The sequence below is a fragment of the Ranitomeya variabilis genome, chromosome 4 (assembly GCF_051348905.1).
Source record: "Ranitomeya variabilis isolate aRanVar5 chromosome 4, aRanVar5.hap1, whole genome shotgun sequence".
Lineage (NCBI taxonomy): Eukaryota > Metazoa > Chordata > Amphibia > Anura > Dendrobatidae > Ranitomeya > Ranitomeya variabilis.
Genome location: NC_135235.1, coordinates 464,529,383 through 464,556,853, shown reverse-complemented (window position 1 = coordinate 464,556,853; position 27,471 = coordinate 464,529,383). Strand labels below are relative to the sequence as shown.

General features: G+C 40.8%; 1 protein-coding gene across 2 annotated transcripts in view; it reads left to right on the top strand.

The window, feature by feature from the left end:
* Positions 1-27,471, top strand: part of CDH22 (cadherin 22) — a 543,365-nt gene that overhangs the window by 436,833 nt on the left and 79,061 nt on the right. For both annotated transcript variants that reach the window (XM_077251703.1, XM_077251704.1), the window contains exons 3-4: positions 17,114-17,408; positions 20,120-20,239. In XM_077251703.1, coding sequence (XP_077107818.1) covers positions 17,114-17,408; positions 20,120-20,239 — 415 coding nt within the window. The remainder of the gene's footprint in view (positions 1-17,113; positions 17,409-20,119; positions 20,240-27,471) is intronic.

The following is a 27,471-nucleotide window of genomic DNA, read 5'->3' as shown; positions in this document are numbered from 1 at the left end:
TGGACTTGTCCTGGGGTTTCAGGCCATGGTACATGCATATCCCAGCAAGAGTGTCTTTCTTCTGCTGGGTGTACCAGGCTTCTCCTTTCGCAGCCATGGTTGCCAAATAAAAGATAGAATAGAAAAACGAAGAGAAAGGGAAGGGATAATTACCAGTACACAATTGTCTCACAACTAATAAACACTGAGTTCGTTCTCCAAACTTATTTGCGCAGAGTTCTCGCAAGAACTTTCTGCAAGTTTTTAGTGAGAGGGATGATTGCTCAAACCAAATCACTAATGCTCTAATATCCCACCGCCTTGCCACCAATTTGTCACGATTCACACCGTGACTGTCACCAATTGTCAAGATCCCTTAGCCGCTGCCCACAATATGTCACGGATTGGGGTGACTTTAGACCAGCAGACGGCTATCACATGTGCAGGGGGGCTTATCCTAGTTATCCCTCCACTGCCACAATGTGATGAAAAAACACACACGAGGCTATTGACCTCTTAGTTTACAGCAGGGGCTTATTTTAGGTATCCCACTGCTCTTCAGTATACCATGAACTGCAGGGATTTGTGTCTATCCCGCTTACAGTTCCACTTAACACTTGCAGCTCTCTGGCGCCCCCCTTACTCTCAGGTCAGATTCGGTACTGCACCTGGGGTAATTAGTCGCCAGAATGGCTGCCTGCTATGTACTGGCTATTGGGCCGACTGCAGTGACGCGATAACTACTCCCGCTCAGGCAGGAACAATAATTATCAAGCCGCAGTCGCTACAATCACCCAAGAGTCTGCACACGGTATCGCCGCCACCAGCTCCGATTAAACGGTCCGGAGCAACCCAAAACAGTAGCGTAATTCCCTTCAGAGACAGGGTACGGTTTAGGGCAGGAAGAACGAACTAGTATTAAATATGATACCCCATGAATGATTTTTAGGCAGTGTTTATAAAATATTTCACAAAGATGTTACAAATGAGACAATTGCAAATATGTACAAGGTAATTATAAAAATAAAAGGATTAAATGAAGAAAAGGTAACACTCACATATTCTCAGATCATTGCATTGCAGGCAACAGGCTATGAGAGCTTTCCATCTATCCCAGTGCATTGGCACTCGCAGTCTGGTCGCTTCAGGTAAAAACTCACAACTCTCCCCCTGGAAACCTGCCAGCAACTTTATAACCTACAGCCTGTGACCTCACAGAAAGGGCTGGTTTTTCCAACCCCTCCTACTTCTTCAGTATTGCTCACTGGGCATTAAATATATCTGATGCCCGTAACTTCGCTACAGAACATAAAATAATCGCACCCTACCCATCGTTCATCTCATAGTATCGTGGGCATTCCGATGAGATCAAATATGTCCTATTTGTCACGCACACTGACAGAGAAATCCCTACCTCTGTACCAGATGGAGCTACAAGCCTGTGATTAGAGTGATGCGTAGATCCTCCGAGTGTGATTATGACGATATATTTTGGTGTTCGTAACTTAACCGGTTTGCATAATATCTTCCAAAAACAGAACAAAAGACTTTCATTTTCTGGAAGGTTCTAATCTAGTTAAAGCTGGGCACTTTCCCCCCACAAGAAATACTGGTCGTAAATACCTTTCGTCAATAAAACTCCCCCACAAGGCAAGCTCTTCTACACAGTTAGAAACACAGGGAAGGAAAGAGAACCAGAGAGAAGGGGGGTTTCTTAGCCCACATCCTGGGCTGACAAGAGAAACTAAACTTATATGATATTTCATACCATATCGTGACATATCAATATGTAAAAGAAAGAATTAAAATAAAAAATAGGGATATACTCACCTCTCCGACGCAGCCTGGACTTTACCGCCATAACCGGGAGCCGTTGTACCTAAGAATGAAGGGCCTTAGATGACGTCACGGCGCTCTGATTGGTCCGTAGCGGTCGTGTGACCGCTACGCGACCAATCACAAAGCAGTGACGTCACCTAAGGTCTTTCAAGCGCTTGAAAGACCTTAGGTGACGTCACTGCTTTGTGATTGGTCGCGTAGCGGTCACGCGACCGCTACGCGACCAATCAGAAGCTGCGGACGTCTTCTAAGGTATTTCAAGCGCTTGAAAGACCTTAGGTGACGTCACTGCTTTGTGATTGGTCGCGTAGCGGTCACGGGACCGCTACGGACCAATCAGAGCGCCGTGACATCATCTAAGGCCCTTCAAGCGCGCATTCTTAGGTACAACGGCTCCCGGTTATGGCGGTAAAGTCCAGGCTGCGTCGGAGAGGTGAGTATATCCCTATTTTTTATTTTAATTCTTTCTTTTACACATTGATATGGATCCCAGGGCCTGAAGGAGAGTTTCCTCTCCTTCAGACCCTGGGAACCATACAGGATACCGTCCGATACTTGGTGTCCCATTGACTTGTATTGGTATCGGGTATCGGTATCGGATTAGATCCGATACTTTGCCGGTATCGGCCGATCCTTTCCGATACCGATACTTTCAAGTATCGGACGGTATCGCTCAACACTAGTTATGACCTCTGAAAAAGTTCATGACTCCATATGGTAATTTTTTCTACTGTCTAATGCATGGGCTTTAGGAACATTTTTCTATAGCCCATGCACAAAAAAGACTGCCTACAATATGACAGGGCTCATGCTGAAAAATATGAAGACTACTGGGATTCTATACTATGGAGGGATGAGACTAAGATAAATGTTTTTGGAGCTGATATCTCGAAAACTGTATGGTGACACACAGGTGAGGAGTATAAAGAAAAATATATGGTGCCTACAGTGGAACATGGTGGTGGCAATGTCCTTATGTGGGGCTGCATGAGAGCTCTTAGTGACGGAGAGCTACATTTCATTGATGTTATCATGAATTCAAAGATGTATTTCTCTATATTGAAAGAGAAGATGCTGCCATCTCTCTGTGCCCTTGGAAGACATGCACTTTTTTAACATGACAAAACATCCAAAAAACACATCTAAGGCCACTGGTGCATTTCTGAATAAGAAGAGGGTGAAAGTGAATCATTGGCCAAGCCTGTCTCCTGATCTGAACCCAATCAAACACCTATGGAGTATTCTGAAGAGACATATGTTGAGCATCACTCTCCATTCGGCATACAGGATCTAAAAGAGATTGTTCTAGAATAATGGAAAAAGAGATATTGCAATATTTCACCAACTTATTCATTCCATGCCTAGAAGACATTGTGCTGTTCTTAAAAATAATGGAGGTCATAGATGTAGTAGTTTTTGATGTGGGGTTTATTTATTTTTGCATCAATCAACTAATAAAATTGTAGATTTTACAATGAAAGCTATATTATAAACCTTATTTTCAAGTTATATGTTAAACAAATGTTCTATGAAACTCTGTCTTGTGTTCAGAGACATATTGATAAGATCTTACTTTTCATTTATGCTGAGAACTGTATGTATTTATATAGGTGTGTAATTATACAGTACACACTCCTCATACATAATATTCAATTCAATATATGCAGATCTTTGCCGCTTCATGAGTGAGCCAGCAATTGATTGTACCTTCCCCCCAGCAGAATAAACTAGCGATAAATGTAATAATTGTTGTTGGATTTAATTTTACAGTTGTCAGGAACTTAAATTCAGGGTTTTTTTCCAGGATAATCAGCTATTAGTATACCACCAGGGAATAACACCAGAAGCACATGTTGAGAAACATAATGTTGAGAATAGGCCTATTATATTCTACAAACCCAAAGCAGCCTCTAACAGCCACGGCTACAGAATACTTGCATTGATTTTTTTTTCTTCGCTCTGAAGGAATTATGAAATATACACTTCCTAGCCCATAGGAATGACTAGATTCAAAGGCCTTGAATAGATAGGTCTTCTCGAGGGAAGCTGCTCGTCAGAAGTGCAATCATGCTGGAGCAGATTGGTGAGGGCTTTTGTGGATGTGAGGAAGTCTAGACAGATGAATGCCTAAACTTGCAGATAGTTTTTGGCATAGGGTATGTGGGTAACATTGAAAGAGTTAAAGCATATAAAATCATGTGTTATAGCCTATTATTCTGTATGGACAACCTTCATCTAACATATGTACATTAAACACTTCGTCACTTTTGTTTTTTGTGGTGTAAAAATAGGTACGGTATTTCTTGCTGGAAACCATAAAAATACTGTATCTGCCACTATAACCTATACTTTTCAGACTGACCATAGATGTGGAGAAGGGAAAATATTTTTTTCGATGTGTTCCTGCACCTTCCCTTTCCATGTGTTCATGGCAATGAATGTTGGTCGGTTGGGGTGAATCCTCCGACCTTTTACTCCCACCTCAGGCCCTATCAGAAGATAAAGTCACCAGGGTCCACTCTTATTTTTACCCTACTACCTACATTAGTGTCTTTGTTCCTTCACACTTTAAGTCTTCCCCTCGGCTGTCACTACTGATCTGACTAATATATTTCACCTCTCTTTTTCTTCTGGTATCTCTCCTCTTTTAAAGATGTATTTATTACCCATGAGAAAAGCATCTCGTGACCCCTCCTGAGCTTAAATACCATCCTAACTTTAATCTTCTCTTCATTTCCACTGTCCTCGAATTCTTGGCGTATTGTCATCTAATCTGATATCACTCTTTGCAATCTTCTTTTTAAACCTTTATAAACTGGTTTCCTTACGTCACACTATACAGAAATTGCCCTTACTAAAGTCTCAAATGATCTCCGATCGGCAAGAGTGCTCCTCTCTTTTGGCCTTTAAGGGAATCTGCCAGAAATATCAATTCCCTCTTCCCCTGCAAAACACATATCTGGGCTGCAGGTCTCTGAATGGTAAATCTATCAACCCCTTTATTTGTTCTATCTGTTGATGCAGTCCGAAGGATTCACAATTTTAATGCACTTGCAAATGCGACAGAAAGTGCTCTGAGTGTAACAGAGCACTTCACAAACAGCTACCTCCTGAGATTGTCACCTGCCTAGTTTCCTGGCACTTGACATCATACAGACAGTGAGCTATCAATCAAGCTAAAGGCAGAGGCTCTGGAAGTGCTCTGTCATGCTCAGAGTACTTGAAAAGGTTTTGCCACAAACAAAGTTCATTTTAATCAAATAGATCTTGGAATAATAGTAATTTTGTCAATTGGATGTGTTTAAAAAAATGTTCCTGTGCTGAGATAATCTTATAAATGTGCCCCTGCTGTGTACTGTGTAATGGTTGTGTCTGATCATACAGGAACATGGTCTGATGATACCACAGCTCCGGAGCAGGGAAGGAAATATAAAAGTATACCGACATTACAGCAGGAGCATAGAGAAATAAGTGTATAGCACCCCCTAGAGTCGGAATATCTCCGGGGTAGCTGAGACCCTAGAGAACATGATTTGGGTCGGTTTTTACCTCCCACAGTGTTGCAATCACTTTTATTAACGGAATAACGCGACTGCAAAAGAAAAAAAAGTCCGATTTCTCATTGAATTTCTCTCTCCTCTGATGTGATTGCACATCAGAGGAGAGAGAAATGGGGTCCCCCGATCTCCCCGGTACTTCCGGTGTCCCTGCAACCCCCCATGAAGTCCCCCAGGCCGCTGGCATCTTCTTCTGGGAGAAAATGGCAGGTGCATGCACAGTGCACCTGCCGAAATCTGCCAGCCGGCACCAGGCAACAATAGGAAATTTTTCATATTCATTCATTTTGATCACTGTGATAGACCCTATCACAGTGATAAAAATAAAAAAATAGTAAATCAAACCCCCCTTTATCACCCCCTTAGTTAGGTAAAAATAATACAATTAAAAAATAATTTATTTCCATTTTTCCATTAGGGTTAGAGTTGGACTAAAGTTAGGGTTAGGCTAAAGTTAGAGTTAGGGTTGGGCCAGGGTTAGGGTTGGGCTAGGGTTAGGATTGGGCTAAAGTTAGGGTTGGGCTACAGTTAGGGTTTGGGGTTAGGGTTAGGGTTGGGCTAAAGTTAGGGCTGTGGTTAAGGTTGGGATTACGGTTACGATTGAGATTAGGTTTAGGGGTGTGTTGGGGTTAGGGTTGTTGGTAGGGTTATGGTTAGGGTTGGGATTAGGGTTAGGGGTGTGGTGGGGTTAGGTTTGGAGTTAAAATTGGGGGTTCCACTGTTTAGGTATACCAGGGGGTCTCCAAGCGCGGCATGGCACATCCATTGATTCCAGCCAATTTTCCTTTAAAAAAGTCAAAAGGTGCTCCCTCCCTTCTGAGCCCTGCCATGCACCCAAACAGTGGCTTTCAACCACATACGGGGTATCGGCGTACTCAGGAGAAATAGCACAACAAATTTTTTTGTCCATTTTCTCCTGATACCCTTGTGAAAATTACAAAAATTGGTTCCAAAGTAATTTTTTTGTGAAAAAAGTAAAATGTTAATTGTTTCCTTCCACATTGCTTTAGTTATCGTGAAGCACCTGAAGGGTTAATAAACTTCTCAAATATGGTTTTGAGCACCTTGGGTGCAGTTTTTAGAATGGTGTCACTTTTGGGTATTTTCTGTAATATTGATCCCCCAAACTCACTTCAAATGTGGTGGTCCCTAAAAAAATGGTTATATAAATTTTGTTGGGAAAAATGAGAAATCGATGGTCAACTTTTTATCCTTATAACGTCCTAACAAAAAAATATTATGTTTCCAAAATTGTGCTGATGTAAAGTTGACATGTGGGAAATGTTATTTATTAACTATTTTGTGTGACACCACTCTCTGATTTAAGAGCACAAAAACTAAAAGTTTGAAATTGCAAAATTTTCAAAATTTTTTGCCAAATTTCCATTTTTTTCCAAAATAAATGCCAGTTATAGCGAAGAAATTTTACCACTAACATGAAGTACAATATGTCACAAAAAACAATCTCAGAATCAGTGGGATACGTTGAAGTGTTCCAGAGTTATAACCTCATAAAGTGACAGTGGCCAGAATTGTAAAAATTGACTCGGTCATTACCAATTTGGCTCTGTCACTAAAGGGTTAATTTTGCCATTAAGCTCTTTGTTAAAGAACAGAAAGTTGTGCAAAAATTTCTGAAAGATTGAATAGTTGGACATGTGCATTATAACGTTTAGAGATGGTCACATTAAGTTCATCGGAAAAGATTAGAGTGCATTTTAGGATCATTCTGAAATTTCACCTTGAAGCCAAATATCCCGAACTTTTTGTGAGTAGTATAAGATAACCAATGTTAGTAATGTACAGTGTAGGATAAGCATAGTGTTAATGATAGGTAACATAGGGACACATAGTGACTGTAGTCTATGTAATGACGTTAAGGTAAAATAGGATAGTGTTAATGTTTGGGACTAGCCATTAGTGTTAGGGAAAGAGACTGCTTCCTGTAGCCAGTTACTTAGAGTTCAAGTTTATGTGCGAGTGGAAAGTGCTAAGTGATTAGAGCTGCCTTAATGTAAATGTAGATCCAGAGAGAGAGAGAGGAGACTAACCGATAGGGAAATAGCAAGATACTGAAGTAACCGACAAGACAGAGTGGCCTTCCAGAAAAGGATCCTTGGATAGGACATAGAGTCACTAAAATCCTGAGCTTGCAAACACCAAAAGTAACCCACCTAAAAGGACTGAGTTCATGGGAATAGGGGGAATAGCAATTTTTTATATCTACTAACTTACTAAATCCTGCTATTTCTATCTCAGTGTGTCGTACTACCATAACTGCTTTGCATGATGCTCGCTCTCTTGTTATGTCTGACTTATCGTCTGAAATCTGTCCTTCACTTACACACTCATTTCGCCTACACCTGAAAAATATCTTCAGTATCCTACCTTTCTTACAGTGGAAACTACAGAAAATGACTACTGTTGCTCTGTTTCATTCTCGTCCTGATTACTCACCACGCTCCAAACTCTTCATTCTCAATCTATCCTCAATACAACACCCAGACTCATACTTCTTTTTAACCACTACACTGATGTCAATACCCTTATTACCATCACCCACACAGGCCTCCACAATGCTGCATCAGCCGATATCTTGTCCCTCATCTTTGTCTACTACCATACCTTTTCTCTAAGAGTAACATCCTCCATAATCTGAACCTTGCACTACCATCTCCATTATTTTTCTTCTGCTGCACCAGTTCACTGGAATATACTACTTAAAACTATCATTTTACTTCCTGACTTCCACGGCTTTAAGGAGTAGCTATATTTTCAAATAACTTTTCAAAATAAGCCGTCATGTGTGTGTTCATGAGGAAAAACACTATGTTACACTATTAAGTGACTTGTATCCTGCTTTTTCACCAGTTTTAATCTTTTACGGGCTCTATTGCTAAATTTGTAATTGAGTCTATGCTGACTTGTTAGAAAGCTCTTAAAAGGCTTGTTAGAGAGCTCAGCATGATATCTCCTCTCTCCCCTTCCCTCTCTATAGTGGCATGACAGAGAGCAGGCAGTCCAACAAATGTTTCAACAAAGGTTGACAAAACATACAGGTCCATCAAGTCCAACCTTTCTCCGTCAGTTCTACATTCTCTATCGCTAGATTATTTATAGCCCATAATGCCAAATGTTGTGAGGAAAGCATTTAGTCCTTTTTTAAATGCTGTTATAGTATCTGCCATTACTACCTTTTGTGGTCAGGTATCCACAGTCTGATTGCTCTAACAGTAAAGAACCCTTTCCTATTTAAACACCTGGCCTAGCTTATCACATTACCTATTCTAACTAATCTTTCGTATTAGTCTTGAGAACCTTACTCCTTCTTTTAGCAACACTCCCTAGACATCTTGCAGCTAAATGAACCTCATACCTGTGCATGCACGGATAATGGCTGGTGACTGGCTTATGGAGGTTTATATGTATTACACGGTATTTTTAAAGATGGCTGGGCCATACAGTACAACCAATATTTCCTCAAAACTGAAACTGTAACAGGGCCATTCCCATGACTGAAACGTGAATGCTGCTGGGGGAAATTAACGTTTTTTCACGTAACAGGTTATTTTTAAAGAGTACAGTACATATGTAACAAACAAGATGCTATGCAAAGATATTAACCTAGGACATACAGTACAGACCAAAAGTTTGGACACACCTTCTCATTTAAATATTTTTCTGTATTTTCATGACTATGAAAATTGTACATTCACACTGAAGGCATCAAAACTATGAATTAACACATGTGGAATTATATACTTAACAAAAAAGTGTGAAACAACTGAAATTATGTTTTATATTCTAGGTTCTTCAAAGTAGCCACCTTTTTCTTTGATGACTGCTTTGCACAATTGGCATTCTCTTCATGAGCTTCAAGAGGTACTCACCGGGAATGGTTTTCAATTCACAGGTGTGCCCTGTCAGGTTTAATAAGTGGGATTTCTTGCCTTATAAATGGGGTTGGGACCATCAGTTGTGTTGTGCAGAAGTCTGGTGGATACACAGCTGATAGTCCTACTGAATAGACTGTTAGAATTTGTATTATGGCAAGAAAAAAGCAGCTAAGTAAAGAAAAACGAGTGGCCATAATTAGTTTAAGAAATGAAGGTCAGTCAGTCGGAAAAATTGGGAAAACTTTGAAAGTGTTCCCAAGTGCAGTGGCAAAAACCATCATGCGCTACAAAGAAACTGGCTCACATGAAGACCGCCCCAGGAAAGGAAGACCAAGAGTCACCTCTGCTTCTGAGGATAAGTTTATCCGAGTCAGCAGCCTCAGAAATCGCAGGTTAACAGCAGCTCAGATTAGAGACCAGGTCAATGCCACACAGAGTTCTAGCAGCAGACACATCTCTACAACAACTGCTAAGAGGAGACTTTGTGCAGCAGGCCTTCATGGTAAAATAGCTGCTAGGAAACCACTGCTAAGGACAGGCAACAAGCAGACGAGACTTGTTTGGGCTAAAGAACATAAGGAATGGACATTAGACCAGTGAAAATCTGTGCTTTGGTCTGATGAGTCCAAATTTGAGATCTTTGGTTCCAACCACCGTGTCTTTGTGCGACACAGAAAAGGTAAACAGATGGACTCTACATGCCTGGTTCCCACCGTGAAGCATGGAGGAGGAGGTGTGATGGTGTGGGGGTGCTTTGCTTGTGACACTGTTGGGGATTTATTCAAAATTGAAGGCATACTGAACCAGCATGGCTACCACAGCATCTTGCAGCGGCATGCTATTCCATCCGGTTTGCGTTTAGTTGGACCATCATTTATTTTTCAACAGGACAATGACCCCAAACACACCTCCAGGCTGTGTAAGGGCTATTTGACCAAGAAGGAGAGTAATGGGGTGCTACACCAGATGACCTGGCCTCCACAGTCACCAGACCTGAACCCAATCGAGATGGTTTGGGGTGAGCTGGACCGCAGAGTGAAGGCAAAAGGGCCAACAAGTGCTAAGCATCTCTGGGAACTCCTTCAAGATTGTTGGAAGACCATTCCCGGTGACTACCTCCTGAAGCTCATCAAGAGAATGCCAAGAGTGTACAAAGCAGTCATCAAAGCAAAAGGTGGCTACTTTGAAGAACCTAGAATATAAGACATAATTGCAGTTGTTTCACACTTTTTTGTTAAGTATATAATTCCACATGTGTTAATTCATAGTTTTGATGCCTTCAGTGTGAATGTACAATTTTCATAGTCATGAAAATACAGAAAAATCTTTAAATGAGAAGGTGTGTCCAAACTTTTGGTCTGTACTGTAGGTGCATACCAAGAACAGGTGTGTGCTGAGAACAATGGGAATTTATTTCTTAACAGACTCTAGTAACTTATCCCCGCATAATATTATTAAAATATATTTCAATGAATACAGAGTTTTAATCTTGTGAAAAATCTGATACACAATCCCAGGAAGTAAATGCCATTGGGAGTAATTACTATTAAAGTGTTAAATCACGAATGTGCCATTACCCACTGTGGCAAAAAGAAGTTTGACTTTATGATTTTCATAGATTGCTTTGTTACTTATGCTCCCTATTGGCACATAAATACTAAGCATGTTGGCAGAGGTCCCATATGTGTGCTGTGATGCCAAATTGGAATAGAAACATTCTCTTTGGTGGTAAAAAATTCTCTTCATACAACTTTTGTTGTTAATTTTTTTCAATTGACCAATTGCAGGTTAGCTAAGGCAAAAAAATGGGGTTATTTTGTGACAAGCACACATAGTAGACCGGTATATGGACATCTGTCACAAGCATATGGAACATTTGAGGAAGGCACACTATGGGGCATCTGAGGCTGGCATATTGTTATATGACATCTTTGACTTGAAGCAAACCTTTTAACCCCTTTACCACTTTGGATGTATAGGTACATCCAAGGTGGGATCCCACTGTTTGTTGCGGGCTCAGGCAATGAGTCCGCAATTTTCTGGAATTTGTCAGCTGATTTCTACAGCTGACATGTGCCCTTAACAGCCGCAGGTGGAATTGCGATCCACCCGCGGCTGTTAACATGTTAAATGCTGCTGTTAATCTCTGACAATGGCATTTAACGTGCACGCGCCAGAAGAGCGTTACTAATGCCTCCCATCGGTGCACGTGTCACATGACTATGGGTTGCCAATGAGTTAGCATGACAACCCAGGGTCTGCAGCAGACCCCTGTGGTTGTCATTGCTGGATTACGATGAGCGTGGCCCAGCGGTCAACCCTCATAACAACTGAGCATTTCTGCTACTTGTTTTTCTCTATGTAGCACAAGTGATCGGATCATCACAGCTTCCTGTCTCCCATGAAAACTATTAAAGCTAGTGAAAACTAAAAACAAAAATGTTTTTAAAAATATTTAAAAAAATAAAAAAATATAAAAGTTCAAATCACCCCTCATTCGCCCCATTAAAATAAAATAAATCAAATAAAAAATACACACATTTGGTATCACCGCATTCATAATCGCCCAATCTATCAATCTATAAAAATAATTAATCTGATCGGTAAACGGCGTAATGAGCAAATAAATGAAAACACCAGAATTACATTTTTTTGGGTTGCCGCAACATTATATTCAAATGCAATAACGGGTGATTAAATTATTGTATCTGCACCAAAATGGTATCAATAAAAACGTCAGCTCAACCTGCAAAAAGCAAGTCCTTGCCCAGCCACAGATCACAAAAAATGGAGATGCTACGGGTATCGGAATATGGTATTTTTTTTTTTTTTTAGAAACTTTGGATTTTTTTTTACCACTTAAAAAAAATAACCTAGACATGTTTGGTGTCTACAAACTCGTAATGATCTGGAGAATCATAATGGCAGGTCAGTTTTAGTGAACATTGTAAAAAATAAAAAAACTATTGTGGAATTGCAGTTTTTTTGCAATTTCACCGCACTTTGAATTTTTTTCCCGTTTTCCAGTACATTGCAAAAAACCAATGGTGTTGTTCAAAAATACAAATTGTCCCGCGAAAAACAAGCCCTTACATGGCTATATTGACTGAAAAATAAAAAAAGGTATGGTTCTGTGAAGAATGGGAACAAAAAATAGAAACTCAAAACGGGAAAACCCAATGTTGCGAAGGTGTTAGGTGTGGTATGTACGTCATGGGCAGTTGTATCTTGTTTTATTTCTGAATGCTAAAGGGTTTGGTATAAAGTAAATCTCCAGATACCTGCGCAGGGTCAAATTTATAATTTTTCCTGCTCTTCTGACTACATTCCCTCTTTTCACTGTTATCTGTTATTCTTTTATGATTGGTTTATTGCATACATCAGAAAGTTGTAAATGTTTCTGCTAAACATAATATGCATTGGTGGTGGATAATTTTGATTTCAACTCTATATTTTGTAAGTTTGAGAATATGCGTATTTTTATGTAGTCCTGCTTGTTAAAGGGAATCTTTTAGTAGGCTCAACCTTCCTAAGCCGTCTATATAGACACGCAGGTCATAGGAAACTGAATAAAATGATACCTGGATATCTGTGATCTTATGTCTAATTCCAGAGAAATCCACGTTTTTTCTTATATGCAAATGAGCTGCTCAGGACGCTGATCAGCATGAGAGTCTGCCTCCAGAGATTAAAGCGGACTAGTGGAATCTGATAAAAAATCACTCTGACTAATGTTATTCCATGATTCCCTGCTCATCTGCGATTTTTGTTCTCATGTCAGATCGGAATGAGAAAAAAAATCACAGCATGCTTCGAGTGGCTGCGTATATCCATATATCACATGATACTTATCAATGCAAGTAAGGCCAGCGTCACAGTAGTGAGTTTTAAGGACGTATGAGTGCAGAAAATACGTCCAGAAAATACGCATTGCACACGGCCCAATGATTCTCTATGGGGCAGCTCCTATCTGCCGTATATTACGGGCATAGAAAATCGCAGCATGCTGCGTTTGTCAGCGTATTGCGCAAAAAATACACCAATGAAAGTCTATGGGGGCGAGAAAATTACAGATTACACACGGACCAGCAGTGTGACTTGCGAGAAATACGCACCGGTGTTCTATAGAAAAGCCAGTAATTCATTCAGTGCAGTGTACAGTAAAATCACACTGACAGAATAGAATAGGTAGAATAAATGTGTACACATAGAATGTGTGTATATATATATACAGTTAAAAAGAAAACAATATTCCATACCTTACAATAGCAAGGTGACATTAACCCTTCATTACCCCATATCCCACCGCTACAGGGGAGTGGGAAGAGAGAGGCTAAGTGCCAGAATAGGCGCATCTTACAGATGTGCCTTTTCTGGGGTGGCTGGGGGCAGATGTTTTTAGCCTGGGGAGGGCCAATAACCATGGTCCCTCTCTAGGCTATTAATATCTGCCCTCACTCACTGGCTTTCCCACTCTGGCGGAGAAAATTGCGCGGGAGCCCACGCCAATTTTTTCCGGGATTTAACCCTTTAATTTAATAGCAAGAGCCCCCAAATTTTACACAAAGACACTTCTTACATTAGTAAAGAGGAATATGTAATAAAAGAAGGGATATGAGATGGTTTACTGTATGTAAACCATGTCTCATATCCTGTCAGGTTTGTGAAGGAGATAGGAAAAGCTGGCAATTGAATTACCGGCTTTTCTGCTATCTAGCGCTGAATTAAATATATATATATATATATATATATATATATATATATATATATATACACTCACCGGCCACTTTATTAGGTACACCATGCTAGTAACGGGTTGGACCCCCTTTTGCCTTCAGAACTGCCTCAATTCTTCGTGGCATAGATTCAACAAGGTGCTGGAAGCATTCCTCAGAGATTTTGGTCCATATTGACATGATGGCATCACACAGTTGCCGCAGATTTGTCGGCTGCACATCCCAAAGATGCTCCATACAAGGCAGGATGGATCCATGCTTTCATGTTGTTTACGCCAAATTCTGACCCTACCATCCGAATGTCGCAGCAGAAATCGAGACTCATCAGACCAAGCAACGTTTTTCCAATCTTCTACTGTCCAATTTCGATGAGCTTGTACAAATTGTAGCCTCAGTTTCCTGTTCTTAGCTGAAAGGAGTGGTACCCGGTGTGGTCTTCTGCTGCTGTAGCCCATCTGCCTCAAAGTTCGACGCACTGTGCGTTCAGAGATGCTCTTAGGCCTACCTTGGTTGTAACGGGTGGCGATTTGAGTCACTGTTGCCTTTCTATCAGCTCGAACCAGTCTGCCCATTCTCCTCTGACCTCTGGCATCAACAAGGCATTTCCGCCCACAGAACTGCCGCTCACTGGATTTTTTTTCTTTTTCGGACCATTCTCTGTAAACCCTAGAGATGGTTGTGCGTGAAAATCCCAGTAGATCAGCAGTTTCTGAAATACTCAGACCAGCCCTTCTGGCACCAACAACCATGCCACGTTCAAAGGCACTCAAATCACCTTTCTTCCCCATACTGATGCTCGGTTTGAACTGCAGGAGATTGTCTTGACCATGTCTACATGCCTAAATGCACTGAGTTGCCGCCATGTGATTGGCTGATTAGAAATTAAGTGTTAACAAGAAGTTGGACAGGTGTACCTAATAAAGTGGCCAGTGAGTGTATATATATATATGTGTGTCTCACTGACATATATATATATATATATATATATATATATATATAGACTGTATATATGTTTTTAAGAATATTTGAGCCGATGGATCCATGATATGTCCATTTTGCAAGCCTGTGAGAAAAAAATCGCCGTACGGAAGCCATACGGATGCCATACGGATGACACATGGATAAATTTGTGTGTAAAAATCGCATCCTCGCATTGAATACGGAACAGTGTTTTAGGACAATTACTGCATATTACGGCCGTAAAAAACAGACCGTATTTACTTACGCCTAGTGTGACGCCGGCCTAAGTGGGTGAGAGGAAAAAATCGCACAGCACACAGACCATGTGTATGCCATTTCATCCTTATAAAACTCATCAATGTGTCCAAAATCCAGGAAATTGCATTAGGACAACGCAGGGAGCTCATCATTTGACACAAGGGATGTTATAAATGTAAAAAAAAACACGCCTCCACGTTCTTTTATTTCATGCTTTACACAAACATGTAATTTTGAGTAGTGTTACAGCATATCTGTAGTGAAAAATACTTGTAAACTTAATTTGTGTTAACAAATTTACAGAAAGGGGTACTTAAAATACCTAAGTAGGCCCATAGCATTGATGAGTTCGTTTTGAATATAAGGACCTTTATATTTTCTCTTCATGTGTATTTCACTGACCAATGTTTTTATGTTGTTTAACATGTTTTTACAATGAATGAAAAATATCTAAAAAAAAATGGCGTAGAATCTCCCTCAATTTTGTTAACCAGCTGAGGGAAAGCCAACAGCTGGGGGCTGATGTTTATAGCCTGGGAAGGTGGTAATAAACATGGAGCTTCCCAGGCTAATAATATCAGCTCACAGGTATCTACTTAGCCTTTACTGGCTATTAAAATGGGGGGCACTGCCCAAAAAATGATGTGGGGTGCCCCCTATAATTAGGAATCAGCAAAGGCTAGGTAGACAGCTGCAGGCTAATATTAATAGGCTAGGAAAGCCCCATGGATATTGGCTCCCTCCCAGACTAAGAACATCTGCTCTCAGCCACCCCAGAAATAAGGTATGCCAATTCTGATGCTTAGCCTCTGTTCTTCCAACTTTCCCTGGTGCCGTGGCCAGTGAGGTAATAGTATTGGGGTTGATGTTAGCTTTGTATTGACATCATGCCTCCATGGCTTTACCTCAGCTGGTTAAGAAAAATTAGGGGGACCCCACGCCATTTTTTCTTTAATTTATTGAGTTCTTATGTACAGTAAACTATACGTGCCCTGCACTCATTATATATCTCAATGACATCTATCTGTCAATCTATCCCATATTCATCCATCTATGTACGCATTTCATACGGATTGCATACGCATGTCATACAGATACTAGGTGAGAAAAATCACATTTTACTTGAATGACACTTCCATGACACTTGCATAACACTCGTCTTTTCAGGAACAGCATCTACCAATTTTATAAATGCAGATGAGTGTGAGCCCTGAACAGAACCCTCAGAGGAGGACACGGATGCTGACCTTTTCACTGCCAGCAGCAGTACTTTATATGAGCATGCTTTGATATCAATGCAGCTAAATTCAGGAAATAAGCTGGGAAAAACCAGGGGTTCAGAGGACACATGAATGCAATTTTTTTTCAGAGTAATGAAGACAAATGCCATAATAAATGATTAGCAAAGTTTTATGACTTTCCATGCTATGCAAAATTAATTAAAAAATGAAGGATTTTATGATTTAACTATTCAGATCCTGGAACTTTAGGCATTTTTTTACTTCTCTTTTGAGATCAGCCAGGAAAATCTATTTCATTTTGTTACAATTGAAGACCCTTTCTTTCTGTGTAAGAACCCCCACACTGTGATGCTGGAAGACCCCTCTCCATCCATCCCATGAACCTCACTGAACATATATTCACTATGTTGTCTCTGTCCCCTTCATTGTCATGGTAGTGCCCTTGTCACAGGGCGCAGTCATTGTGACATTATTCGGTCTCCTAGGGAACTGAATGATTTTGCTCTACTTAAACTGTATGTTTAGTTCAGCTTTTTGCCTGAATTACATTCAATATTTCATTTTATGTCAGATAATAAACGTTGTCATATTTGTTTTTTTCATCTCAATTCTTCTGATTCGTATCAACATCCCATTTGTCTTTACAGATTCACTCAGACTCAGACGAAGGAGATGGTTCCATTAAATATACTATTTCTGGAGAGGGAGCAGGCTCCATCTTTATCATCGATGAACTGACTGGAGATATACATGCCACCGAGCGCTTGGATCGGGAGCACAAGACCTTCTACACCCTCCGTGCCCAGGCCAGAGATAGACACACAGATAGACTACTTGAACCAGAGTCTGAATTCATCATTAAAGTGCAGGATATTAATGATAGTGAACCTCGGTTCCTGCAGGCCCCATACATTGGAAGTGTCCCTGAGCTGTCTCCTGTTGGTGAGTCAAATTTCCTGGACAAGTTGAGCCATAAGGCCACGTTGAGCATTTGGTGAATTTTTTGCCTCAGTATTTGTAAGCCAAAGCCAGGAGTGGAAAAATCAGAGGAAAACACTTGTGTACTCATTACCCACTCCAGGCTTACAAACACTGACGTACAATACTGACCAAATTCTGAAAGTGTGATTGTGGGCTAAGGCTATGTTCCCACTATTAGCTTTTGGTGCATTTTTATTTTGCAGAATTCTACACCATTTCCGCACCTATTATTTAAATTAGATTACTTTTAGGGATGAGTGGACCCGTGAAAGTTCGGATACTGGTAACGGATGAAACTTTAGTCCAAAGTTTGGTTTGGGTACAATAACTGTACCCAAACTAGAATATGAACCTGAATCCCATTGAAATCAATGAGAGTATGAACTTTACAGGTGGAAAATTCTCTTTCTCCCTCCCTCTTTTCCTCTCTCTGTCTCCCTCTCTACCTCTGTCCCTCCCTCTGTCTCTCTCCCCTGGACTTTCCTCGGACCTCAAAACATTAAAACGGATTTCCGGGAGAAGTCCATGTTTGGAGTGTAGTATAAACCCCGAACTTTTAAGTTTGGGTTTGCTCATTTCTAGTTACCTGCATTTCTTTATTGCGTTTTGAGTACGTTTTTTAACATGTGTCTTGATCATGTTTTTGACACTGCGTTTTTTGTCTCTGTTTGGTGTGTCATGCTTTACCCCCTTAATGGCCAAGCCAATTTTTACAATTCTGACCACTGTCACTTTATGAGGTTATAACACTGGAATGATTTAACGGATCCCACTGATTCTGAGACTGTTTTTTTAGGACATATTGTACTTCATGATAGTGGTAAAATTTCTTCTATATTACTTGTGTTTATTTATGAAAAAACAGAAATTTAGCAAAAATTATGAAAATTTTGCAATTGTCAAACTTTAAATTTTTGTGCACTTAAATCAGAGAGTTATGTCACACAAAATAGTTAATAAATAACATTTCACACATGTCAACTTTACATCAGCACAATTTTGGAAATGTGATTTTTTTTTGTTAGTTCGATTTCTCATTTTTCCAACAAAATTTAGAAAACCATTTTTTATAGGGACCACATCACATTTGAAGTGACTTTGAGGAGTCAGTATGACAGAAAATACCCATAAGTGACACCATTCTAAAAACTACACCCCTCAAGGTGCTCAAAACCACATTCGAGAAGTTTATTAACCCTTCAGGAGCTTCACAAGAACTAAAACAATGCAGAATGAAAAAATTAACATTTAACTTTTTTCACAAAAAATTTATTTTAGACCCAAACTTTTTTATTTTTACAAGGGCAACGGGGAAAATGGACCTCAACACTTGTTGTGCAATTGCTCCTGAGTACACCGATACCCTATATGTGGGGAAAGTCTACTGTTTAGGCACATGGCAGAGCTCTGAAGGGTGGGAGCACTGTTTGATTTTTTGGACGCCAAATTGGCTGGAATTGATGGCAGGCATCATGTGCATTTACAGGTCTCCTGATGTGACTAAACAGTGGAAACCCCCCCAATTCTATCTCCAACCCAACACAGTCCTAACTCCAACCCTAACTCCAGCACAACCCTATCTCTAACCTTAATCCTAACCCTAACAACAACTCTAACCCAACACAACCAACCCTAACGCAAACCCTAATCCTAACTGTAACTGCAAAGAATGGAAAAAATTACATTTTTTTTTTTTTTATCTGACTAAGGGGGTTTGATTTACAATTTTTTTTATTTTGATCACTGTGATAGGATCTATAATAGTGCTCAAAATGAACCATTAGGAAAAATCTCCTATTGTTGCCGAGTAACGGCAGACAGATCTCGGCGGACACAATACGCATGTACAAGCCATTTTCTTCCAGGAAGATGACATGGAGGGGATGGAGTAGGAGGGCCCAGGGATGGTGGATGTACCGGGGGGCCCGGGGGACCCCATTTCTCTCTCCTTTGATATGCTAGATCATATCAGAGGAGTGAGAAATGAATTGAGAAGTGGACTTTTTTTTGCAATCACCATCGTTGGCTGAATAATGGGGATTACGTGACAGGGGGCACAGTAAAAACTGACCTGAATCATGTTCTCTGGGATCCCTTGGTTGCTGAGGCTCCGGAGATTTTCCAACGCTGGGGGGCGCTATATACTTATAAAGCAGCACTCAGGAATAAGCACCCTTAACTGTTGCCGTTAAAAGGCGTATCGGCAATTGTTAAGGGGTTAAATAGAGCGGCTTTGTTTTTAATACTTCCTGGTATTTGGCTTTGAAAAAACTTTGTTGGCATTGACATACTTAGGAGCAGATACATGTGTTTTGATGCGTTTCGGGAATGGAAATGCACTAAAAACGCATGTGCATTTTTTATCTGCGGAATTTTCACATCTAATACAAGTCATTGGGGAACATCTGAACAGAAAACTCAGCGAACCTGCAAGAGAAATTGACTTGCTGCGGATTTGAAACATGTACCACAGGTCAGATTACGCAGCATTAAAAAGAAGCACCGTGGGCATGAGATTTCAATTAACCTCATCCACTTTACTGGAATTGTAAGATGCTGCGTTTTTTAAGCAGCCAAAATACGCAGCATCAAAAATACACCAAAAGCTCATCAAGGGAACGTAGCCCAAATGATTAATGGGATTATGACTTCTGTTTCTGTCCTCCTTATAGGAACATCTGTTATGGCGGTTTCAGCATTTGATGCAGATGACCCTGCTTATGGAAGCAGTGCCAGAGTGGTATACAGTGTCTTGGAGGGGGAGAAGCATTTCACTGTGGACAGCAAGACAGGTAAGGACATTTGTCACCATGACTAAGGTATTCGCAAGGAAATATAGAACTTGGTGGCCACAGAAATCCATTTAAGAAAAATGGAGACATCACTACATCAGTCTTGATAGTGACAGGCGTAAGGCAGATTGTTCTGTTGCTTTAAATGTAACCTTCCATCCCAAATGCATGTTAATTAATTGTTATGACCATAAATTATGGTGAATGATGAACAATGCACGCAGTCTCCAGCTAGTCAAGCACTTAAGCCTTTTTACTACAGCTTCCTCATTACCACATCATGTTCACTAACTATTGACATCTATCAATCTACAGTAGGAAGCTGTCATGGACGCTTGTAAAGAACCATTGGAAAGACCCACATCAGCAGTATAGAACTGCATTCAGCCAATCACTTACCCCTTAATTACAAACTTCAGGTGCTAAGATAAGCATTTTTGATGACAAACGTAGCAGCTTTACATGTGTACAGTAAATCTGACAAGTCATTGGAGAGTGCTGACATAAAATACATGCATATTCCAAGGCGAGAGTTTTATTTTGGATCCATAATGTGAGTGACTATTCTATTATATATTATATTATATTATCCCATAATTTGGGAAGCAGTAGTAATCATTTTCAGTATCTAAATAAAAATAGCCAAGTCTTTTTAATCATCTAAATTTACATCATATATTGGAGGTGGTCAAGAAACAATGTTCCATTTATTCTGTGTAATATACTGATGTTTCCCCTCTTTAAAAATATGCTATATTTAACCATCTACTTAAAAGCCTAAAAAGAGTCATATTTCTAAGTGTGGATTACGTCTTACGTGGTTTATTAATTCTGGACCATGGCTGGCATTATACAATAGTACAATTGTACAAATACAGTTGTGTCCACTAGTTTATGCGTAAGCAGCCTTTCACCCTGGGACTGAAAAGTGACTGTACATTTCATGTGTACAGCCACCCCACCGGGAGTCTCTGTATGACTCCTCTGCTCAGATCGGCGTTCCTTTCCTCCATCTTCCAAGATGGCAATTGCAGTGGCATGGGGAGCGCAGTGGTAAATCTAAACCATTCCTCCCCTGCCTTTCCTTTCCTGCAGCACAGCATGGTTTTAGACTTATCACTACACTCCCCATGGTTTATACAGTCGAAATCTGCCTATAACAGCAGTCACCAGTGCTCCAATTGCTGCTGTTTAACCATTCTAATGCCAATGTAAATCTCTGACAGTATGCCAAGGAGAAAAAAAAACAAAAGGGTGGTGACAGGAGCACTGCCAAGGATGGGAGCATCCATAACTAGCAGTCTTTTATTCATGCAACGCGTTTCACAGTTGATATTCATATGCCTGATGAAGGAGACCTATCGAATCTGAAACGCGTTGCATGAATAAAAGACTGTTACTTATACCTCTGGATGTTCCCGTCCTTGGCAGCATTCATGTTACCGCCCTTTTGTTTGTTTTTTTGTCCTTGGTAAATTGTTTCCTGTCGATAGCCTCAGGAATCCGTGGAAGTAGATACAGCCTTGGAGAGTATCATCCATACACACAAAATAGTGTTGTGCCTTGCACAACTGCTTCAAGTGAGTTTTCTGTAATCATCACCTATCCCTGTAAACTGCTGGGGATAATGCATTTCCCTTTAATGTATTTCAGTCTCTGACAGTGGCATTTAAATGCATTGGTTGCCAATGCCCATGTGCTGCTTACTGAAGGCCATCTTGGTCGAATTGTTCACTATATACTGTAATATTTTAGTAATACAGTACATGCAGCATAAGATCAAACAATTGCAGGATCAAGTCTCCAAAGGGGACCACAAATCAAATCAGATAATAAAAAAAAAGTAGTAAATGTTTTAATCGCTCTCCTTTTCCCATATAAAAAATAAAGAAATTAAAAAATAAACATATACATGAAATGCCTGAATTGCCATCTTTTTGGGTCACTTCACCTCCCCACAAAAAATGCAATAAAAAGTAATCAAAACATCTTATGTGCCCCAAAATTGTATCAATGAAAATATCAGCTTGGTTCACAAAAAATAAGCCTTCACATTGCCCCATTGACAGAAAAATGAAAAGATATGTGTCTCAAAAATGGTAATAAAAACAATTATTTTTTTTTACAAATGTCCCCAAATAGTTTTTAGAGCTTAAGAAAAAAAAAATATATAAATATATATACAAGTTTGGAATTGATGTAATCATACTGGCCTGGAGAATCATTTTGCTAAGTAAGTTTTTAATGCAAAATGGACACTAAAAACCAAGCCAAAAAAATGGTAAAATTACTTTTCTGCCCCATTTCACCAAACTTCAAATTTTCCAGTAGATTGTATGGTAGTATGAATAGCGTCATTGAAAACTACAACTCATCCCACATTAAACAAGCTCTCATATGGCTTTGTAGACAGAAAAATAAAAAGTTATGGCTTCTGGAAGAAGGGGGATGACAAAACGAACAGGAAAATGATAATTGGCCCGTGGGAAGGCGTTAATTCATGTAAATTAGGTGTTGCTGACCAGTCAATGAGTGGAGCCAGTCAGCAGACAAATTGCAGGGTGGTGTCCTGTAGCCCTTGGTACAGCACCGCACTTTATTCAAACTTCCCCTGATATCTGATTCATTGCCAGTTATAAGCATTTATTCTGCTCCTAATGCTTTATTCCTGCCAACTTGCTTCACCGGCCAGTAGCGAGTTGATGGACATAGCACAGAGACTTTTGTATAAAAGGCAACTAAATCCTTGTATATGGATCTGGGTGTTCCCTGGGATTTGCTATTCAGATTTGTGAATGCAAATATTTTCTGGTTAAGCCTTCAAGGAATCAAAGGGTTGGCCCAAAACTATTATGGATTTACATCCTAAATGTCTCTATTTATTTTAATAGTACAATCATTTTTCTAATATGGTTTAATTAATTAAATCCCAACCCTTCGCTCTCTAATCTAACTTTTATTTTTTTTTTAACTATTTCCATTTTAATGACTATTTGAGAATGCCCAGAGTATGCTGTGATACTCAAATGAGATGTCATCAGGGGGCAGAGGCTGCGCTCAATGCCACAGCCTTTGTGCCCACCAAGAGATAAAGTGTTATCAGTGACGTCTGTTTCAGGGGTATGGCTTGTACCTACTGTTGCAAGTCCCACGTGCCACGCCATTCTGTCTGTTTCTGGTTTTCGGCGTGACAATGCATATGTTTGCTTTAACCCTTTACTCTTTTCCCCCTAATTTGAGCTGGGATACTGTTGGCTGTTACCTGGATGGAGCCTTCTCAGTTCCCTGCTCTGCTGCGCGGCTGTACATGGTGGTTAAGTCTTTTCTATTGCATGACCTTCCTCATGTCCGGTCCCTGGTTGCCGCTGTGAAGCTGTCCGCGGGTTGTGAGGTCATTTGCAGCTGGTGCATGACTTTCCACCTCTGTTCAGGCTAGCAGTCGCTGCCAGGTGTCCTGGGCCACAGTTCCTGCACTGATTGTGCTGTAATCGTTTCTGTTTGTGCTAAGGGCGTGCGCGGCCACACCTCCCCTGCTTTTATCAGGGTTAGGGTGTGTCCTTGGAATGCTGTCCCCAGCCAATTGCTGAGGGGCAGCTCCTATATAAAGTTCCCCTGCCCTATGGGCAGGGCCTGAGCTACTCACAAAGCTCCTGAACTTTGCTATGTGTGTTTGTGTTCCTGCACCTCTCCTGTCTATGTTTTGGTACCAAAGTCCTTGCCTTGATTCCTGTTTTGTCCTGTTCTGGCGCCTGTCCTGGAGGTGGTATATCCAGGCCCGAATCCTTGATCCTGTACCTGAACCTGTCTGAACTGTGTCTGCTGTGATTATGTTCCTGGAATCCCTCTGCATCTGGAGCCTCACTCCCAGTGACTTTGAGTCTCTTGAAACCGGTTTTTCTGCTGAACATCTACTACTCTGTGCTCTGACTACCATGCGGTGTTAACCCCATCTGGCTCACATCCAGTATGGCGGTGCTTGCACCATCACGCTTGAGTTCCTTCCTAGGTCCGATCCCCAGAGCCTGACGACCGCAGTCTGGAACCTGATGACCGCTGCCTGGAGCTTGGAGCCTGATGACTGGTGGTGCCTGTAGGTCGTGTTGGATGTCCGGAACCAAACGACTCCTGTCTGATGTCTGCCAGTGACCCTGGGTCCAGATGTCCTGATATCCTGTCTGTACCCTGATGTCCTGCCTGTGTCCTGATGACCTCATGGACCCTGATGTCCTGATGTTCTCGTGTGTCCTGATGTCTTACCTGCATCCTGATGACCTCGTGTTCCCTGATGTCCTGATGTCTTTCCTGTGTTCGATGTCCTGATGTAACTGATGACCTGGGCTGCCACGCCAGTGTCCCAGCTGATCACCTGGGCTGCACGCCAGTGTCCCAAATGTCTATCCAGTATTCCTGTGTCCTGATGCCCTGCCTGTGTCCTGATGTCCTGAGGTCTTTCCTGAGTCCAGATGTCCTAATGTCCTGTCTGTATCCAGATGTCTTGCCTGCGCCCTGATGTCCTCGTGTACGCTGATGTCCTGCCTGTGTCCTGATGTCCCGCCTATGTGTGCCTCGGTGATCCGTTGGTGCCTTGGGGTCCACTGGGTGGTACCCTTCTGGAGGTGTGGAATCGGGAGCCTGACATCGTCATGTTTTGTTTATGTACTGTGTGACTTTACTTTAGTAAACTTTACTTTCTCTATACCTGAAGTTGTGCGGTGTAATCAAGTCCTACGTGTCTCTTTCTTTGTCCACATGCTCAGCTGCCACAGAACCCCGGTCTCTGCCCTCCCCTAGTTTGGGTAGGCCCGGGTCCCCCTCTGCAGTTTAAAGGGTCTGTATTGCATCCCTGGGGGATGTGTGCCCCACGCCTTCTGAGGTTGGTCGGCTTGGGGGCGTCTATGGGCTGGGCCGCATCTGCGGCTGCAGCTGATCGTGACACCACGTATGCTATGTACAAGCTCCCTACTTAGACCACATTCACACATTTGGTATTTGGTCAATATTTTACACTAGTATTTGTAATCTAAAACAAAAAGTGGGTAACAAATCCAGAAGTGGTGATGTGTTTCTATTATACTTTTAATCTGTTTTTTCCACTCCTGGTTTTGGCTCTCAAATGCTGATGTAAAATACTGACCAAATACTGAAGGTGAGAGCGTGGTCTTACTGTGCAATTTTGTTCCCAGAGCACAACAATTTCAGAGGCAGGGCTGATCTCTGCTTGCTGAGTTCTCTTCTTACAATGCGCACTGATACTATAATTAGAGACGGCGATGAAGCGCACTGTCACTGTGCACTGAGAAGAATATTGCAGACGTCACAGATTACACTTTGTTTCAGGGTGGGGACTAACCAGTGACTGCAGCCTCTGGCCCCTGATGACACCTCGTTGGATGGTACCTACATGCATTAGGGATTCTCAAATGAAGCATCATCAAAAGAGATATACTGTAGGTAGAAAAAATAAAGCAGACAGGTTAGAGAGGGAACAGTGGGGATTTTTTTTTAACTAAACCATATTAGAAAAACTATATTATAATAAATAGAAAGACATTTAGGATGAAAATCAATATTAGTTTCAGATAACCTCTTTCAGATAGTGTTCTCTCTACATGGGACTAAGCTGTAGAACCTTAGCCAAGAGCTGTCAATCACTCTGTGTACTCACCAACATTCAGGTCCTTACATCGTAAACATAACAGTAGCCAGTACAGGATAATATTGTATTATCCAAGATGCAGAGCTGACCTTTTGTTTAGCTCATTTATTACACCTTTAAGTGACCATGTCCTGGAGACAGCTTTAATTTATGGAATAGAGCGGCTATTTCCACGATGTATAGATGATTGCACATTTTACATTCTGTGATTGTGGCATTTAAAAATAAAGTGAGGGTCATGTCGATAGAAAATACATTAGCAACCAGTGAGGATTAATGACCACAAAAAGTTACAGTTGATTGCATACACATAATCCCCCCGATGATCTCTGCGTGTCAATTTTAGAGTATTTTGAACTTTCCATCAGAAATCTTAAATATAATCATATTCATATTTATGAAGAAAATTGTATTTTTGCTATTTTTTCAATTTCCTCCCATTAAAAATATAAGGTTATAAAGATATTTATGTTTTATTAGAGACAGTATGCTCTTAAAGGTTAGTAATATTGTCTGTTTTGTGGCCCTTTGCATGGAGCCATTATTAGGTGGCCGAGCATGCGCAGTCAATCTTTATTTTCCTGCCACTGAAGGTAGAGTATAATTCTCTGTCCTGACCAGATTGGTTCTTTTCCAGCAAATAGCTGGAAATAGCATATATAAAGCTGGCCAGAATGGTAGAAATCTCATTTTTCCGTCTGTGTGTGGCTACTGTAAAAGAAGAGAGATGGCCGAGGAAGTGCAATAATTCTGTCTTGAAAGCGACATGCAGTAGCAAAATTAGACTCTGCTGTCCTGGCCAGCTTTGTATAAAGTATCCCCCTCTTTTTACTGCTGACTGAGAACTAATCAGGGTGACGGATTATACTTTTACAGAACTATACCTTTATCCACAGTGACAAGAGAATAAAGAGTTAATACGCATGCTCGACCACCTAATAACAGTCATATACACAGAGCCACAATGTTACTAACTCTTATGGGCGACATTCTTGTGATAAAATGGAAAGATCTATATAAACATGTATTATTTGGAATAGAAATACATTGAAAGAACATCAAAAATACATTTTTTTCATTAACTAATAAAAATATGAAGATGGCACAACTTCTTTAAAGAGAGTCACCCCCAAAATGCAAATTAAACTAATTAAACCATTATATAAGGGACTTAGCCAGTGGCGTAACTTGAAACTCATGGGCCCCGATGCGAAAGCTCCAACGGGGCCCCCAAATATTTTAAATCTTTAATAGCAATAGTCTTTTTCTATAGGCCAAAGGGACTTTTAGCCCCCCCCCCAGGCTCCAGGGTCCGGGTGTGATTGCAGCCCCTGCACCTGTTGTAGTTACGCCCCTGGACTTAGCCCCTAGTATATGTTTACTTGCTGTAATTACTTAGAAAACTTGCACCCTTGGAGTAGCCACGAGCTCGTTGCACCGTTGTACTCCTATCAGTTTGCATACTGAGCAGTTCCCTTACGCTGGTTGATAGCACTAACTTCGCACATAAGGCCTCTTTCACACTTCCGTCTTTCTTTTTCCGTCACAATGCGGTTTTGTGAAAAAAACGGATCCA